Here is a 4487-nt window from a genome sequence, read left to right as displayed (position 1 = left end):
ACCATCCCAAACTCCTCATCTACGCTCAAGGCCTCACACCTGCGGGCTCGTAGATACGGCCAATACTTCGCACCTGCGTTCCTAGCCTTGGCCCAACATCACAATAGTAGAAATAGATTTTGGGAAAGCAGTTAATAGGGGTTCGGGGCTCTAACTCTCAAAATGACCGGTCGGGTCGTTACAGCGCGTGGGGAGTGCGCAGATGCAGATGGAGGGCCAGCACCTGAGATCCCTATTGCTACTCCAGCCCTCCAGGATAATTTAGCTCAATTCTTGAGCATGTTCAGCACTCTGGCTTAGGCTGGACTATTTTCGATAGCTCCCGCTACATCTTAGGCCGGGGGAGAGGCACAGACTCCAGCAGTCCGTACCCCTGAGCAGATGGTCCAGGTTGATCAGGCCCCAGAGTATATTCCTATCCCCCCCAGTGGCTCCAATTCATCATGAGATCAGGGTAGCTTCTTCTAAGGCAGAGAAGCTCAGACTTGAGAGGTACGAGAAGTACCACACACCTACTTTCAGTGGACTAGCTTCGGATGATGCTCTAGGTTTTCTTGAAGAGTGTCATCGTATTCTCCGCACTATGGGAATTGTGGAGACGAGTGGGGTTTCATTTACCGCTTTCCAGCTTAGGGGAGCGGCATGTTCTTACGTGAGTATGTTCCTCAGAGCCTCAGGGATGCTTGGCGTGCAGAGTTTGAGCAGTTGTATCAGGGTGCTATGACTGTGTCGGAGTATGCAATCTGTTTTAGTGAGTTAGCTCGCCATGCGCCGTCTCAGGTTGCTACAGTCAGCGAGAGTGTTCGCCGCTTCATTGAGGTACTCCACCCCAGTATTCGGACCAATATGGCTAGGGAGTTGGAGATAAACATCACTTATCAGCAGGCAGTAAGCATTGCCAGGAGGGTGGAGGACATGTTTGCTCGGGACATAGAGGAGAGAGAGGCCAACAGGTCTCGAGAGACTGGTCATTATTCAGGAGCTAGTGCACCAGCAACACGCTATGGTAGGGGTTTTGTGAGTTGCCCTATTTATTTAGCTCTTCCAGCAGCCAACGGTGTTCCAGCTCATCCTAATCCCTTTAGGAGCCCTATTATGCACCGCTAGTATCTAGTATGCCTTCTACTCGAGGTGCTATTATCGGCCAGTCCAACAGGCCAGGTCCGAGTCAGTCTCAACCACCACATCCTCTGAGATGTTGTTTTGAGTATGGTGATACTCATCACCTGGTTAGATATTTCCCTATAGCTAGGAGGGGTGCACCTCCACGGACTTATCAGCCTTCACGTGCTCCATCGGGTCCTCCGGCCATTCTTCCAGCACCAGTTGCCACCCCACCTCCTCAGCCAGCTTGAGGTGGAGGTCGGGGAGGTCGAGGTCGCCCTAGAGGAGGAAGTCGGGGAGGTCGAGGTTACCCTAGAGGGGGAGGCCAGGCCAAGGACTATGCCCTTCCAGCCCGTTCATAGGTCGTTGCTTCAGATTCAGTCATCGCATGTATCGTCCATGTCTGTCATAGGGATTCATCGGTATTATTTGATCCAGGCTCTACATATTTATATGTATCTTCTTATTTTGCTCCACATTTGGGGATATCTCGAGATTCTTTGAGTTCCCATGTTTATGTATCTACTCTTGTGGGAGATTCTCTCGTTGTGGACCGCGTATATCGTCATGTTTGATTGCTCTTAGTGGTTTTGAGACCAGAGATGATTTGTTATTACTCAATATGGTAGCTTTTGATGTTATCTTGGGAATGGATTGGTTGTCGCCTCATTATGCTATTCTTGATTGTCACGCTAAGACCGTGACGTTGGCTATGCCAAGCTTGCCCAGATTAGAGTGGAGAGGTACCTTAGAGTATACTCCACGTAGGGTCATTTCATTTCTTAAGGCTCATCGAATGGTTGAGAAGGGGTGTGAGGCATATTTGGCATATGTGAGAGATGTCGGTATTCATACCCCTACAGTTGAGTCAATTCCAGTAGTGAGGGACTTTCCAGATGTGTTTCCAGTTGATCTTCCGGGCATGCCGCCCGACAGAGATATTGATTTTGGCATTGATTTTTTACTGGGCACTCAACCTTTATCTATTCCTCCTTACCGTATGGCTCCTCCTGAGTTGAATGAGTTGAAGGAGCAGTTGCAGGAGTTGCTTGATAAGGGTTTCATCAGACCCAGTGTATCACCTTAGGGTGCTCCGGTCTTATTTGTGAATAAGAAGGATGGTTCTATGCGTATGTGTATTGATTATCGACAATTGAACAAGGTTATAGTGAAGAACATGTATGCTTTGCCTCGCATTGATGATTTATTTGATCAGTTACAGGGTGCCAGGGTGTTTTCCAATATTGACTTGCGTTCTGGCTATCATCAATTGAAGATTCGGGTGCCGGATATCCCGAAGACTGCTCTCATGACTAGATATGGTCACTATGAGTTTCTTTTCATGTCATTTGGGCTGACCAATGCCCCAGCAGCCTTTATGCATTTGATGTACAGTGTATTCCGGCCTTATCTTGATTCCTTCATCATTATTGATGACATATTGGTATATTCCCGGTCTCGGGAAGATCATGAGCAGCACCTGAGGACCGTGCTTCAGAATGTTTTGGGAAGATCATGAGCAGCACCTGATTCCTTCATCATTATTGATGAATTCTGGCTTGATTTGGTGGGCATTCTTGGGCCATATAGTGTCTTGTGATGGGATCAAGGTAGATCCGACGAAGGTGGAGGCAGTGCAGAGTTGACCTAGACCGTCATCAGCTACGGAGATCTACAGTTTCCTTGGTTTGGTGGGGTATTACCATTTCTTTGTGGAGGGATTTTCATCCATTGCAGCACCTATGACCAGGCTGACCCAGAAGGGTGCTCCGTTCAGGTGGACCGAGGAGTATGAGCAGAGCTTTCATAAGCTCAAGACAGCTTTGACTACAGCCCCAGTATTAGTATTGCCTACAGGTTCGAGGTCCTATACTATCTATTGTGATGCCTCGAGGATTGGCCTTAGAGTGGTATTGATGTCGGACGGTAGGGTGATTGCCTACGCATCTAGACAGTTGAAGGTGCATGAGAAGAATTATCCGGTTCATGATCTCAAGTTAGCAGTTATTGTTCACGCTCTGAAGATCTAGCGTCATTATTTATACGGTGTTCCATGTGAGATTTACACTGACCACCGGAGTTTGCAGTACTTATCCAAGAAGAAGGACCTTAATTTGCGTCAGCGGAGGTGGTTGGATCTACTTAAAGACTATGATATCACTATATTATACCACCCGGGGAAGGCCACTGTAGTGGCCGACGTCTTGAGTCACCGGGTAGAGAGTTTGGGGAGTTTGGCATATCTTCCTACAGCTGAGAGGCCCTTAGCCTTGGATGTTCAGGCCTTAGCCAACTAGTTCGTGCGATTGGATATTTCAGAGCCTAGCCGGGTATTAGCTTGTGTGGTTGCTCGGTCTTCTCTTTATGACCTTATCAGGGAGCGCCAGTATGATGATCCTCATCTTCTAGTTCTTCAGGATAGGGTTCGGCGAGGTGATGCCAGAGATGTGACTATTGGTGATGACGGTGTGATGAGGATGTAGGGAATGATCTGTGTGCCTAATGTAGATGTACCGGGATTTGAGACAGCACTACTGGTGGAGGAGGATGAAGAAGGATATAGTTGGATTTATGGCCAAGTGTCTTAACTGTCAGCAGGTCAAATATGAGCACCAGAGGTCGGGTGGATTACTTCAGAGGTTAGAGATCCAAGAGTGGATGTGGGAGCGGATCACCATGGACTTTAAAGTTGGACTTCCACGGACTTTGAGAAGGTTCGATGCTATTTGGGTGATCGTGGATCGGCTGACCAAGTCAACTCATTTTATTCTAGTGTTGACCACTTATTATTCTGAGAGGTTGGCTTAGATTTATATCAGGTTGTCCGACTTCATGGTATTACAGTATCAATCATTTCAGACAGAGGTACATAGTTCACAGCACGGATTTTGAGAGCCGTACAGTAGGAGTTGGGTACTAGGGTGGAGTTGAGCACAACCTTTCACCCTCAGACAGACGGGCAGTCCGAGTGCACGATTCAGATTCTTTAGGATATGCTTTGTGTCTGTGTGATGGAGTTCTGAGGGTCATGGGACCAATACTTTCCACTTGTAGAGTTCTCTTACAACAATAGTTACCAGTCCAGCATTCAGATGGCATCGTATGAGGCTTTGTATAGCAGGCAGTTCCGGTCCCCAGTGGGATGGTTTGAGCCGGGCGAGGCCCGATTATTGGGTACATATTTGGTCCAGGATGCCCTGGATAAGGTGAAGGTGATTCAGGAGAGACTTCGCACAGCCTAGTGTGGGCAGAAGAGTTATGCAGACCGTAAGGTTCGTGATTTGGAATTTATCGTTAGTGAGCGGGTCTTGCTTCATGTATCGCCTATGAAAGGTGTCATGAGGTTTGGGAAGAATGGCAAGCTGAGCCCGAGGTTCATTGTT

At 47.9% G+C, this 4487-nt stretch overlaps 1 protein-coding gene across 1 annotated transcript; it reads left to right on the top strand.

Annotated features, from left to right (window-relative positions):
- Positions 1 to 642: 642 nt before the first annotated feature.
- Positions 643 to 1107, top strand: LOC138893079 (uncharacterized). The gene has a single exon (XM_070176850.1). It carries the CDS (start codon positions 643 to 645, stop codon positions 1105 to 1107), a length of 465 nt encoding a protein of 154 aa, XP_070032951.1.
- Positions 1108 to 4487: the final 3380 nt, after the last annotated feature.

This window comes from Nicotiana tomentosiformis, chromosome 5, assembly GCF_000390325.3.
Source record: "Nicotiana tomentosiformis chromosome 5, ASM39032v3, whole genome shotgun sequence".
In the NCBI taxonomy this organism is placed as follows: Eukaryota; Viridiplantae; Streptophyta; class Magnoliopsida; order Solanales; family Solanaceae; genus Nicotiana; species Nicotiana tomentosiformis.
Note: the sequence above shows the minus strand (reverse complement) of the source record. Positions and strands in the feature narration are given on the sequence as shown.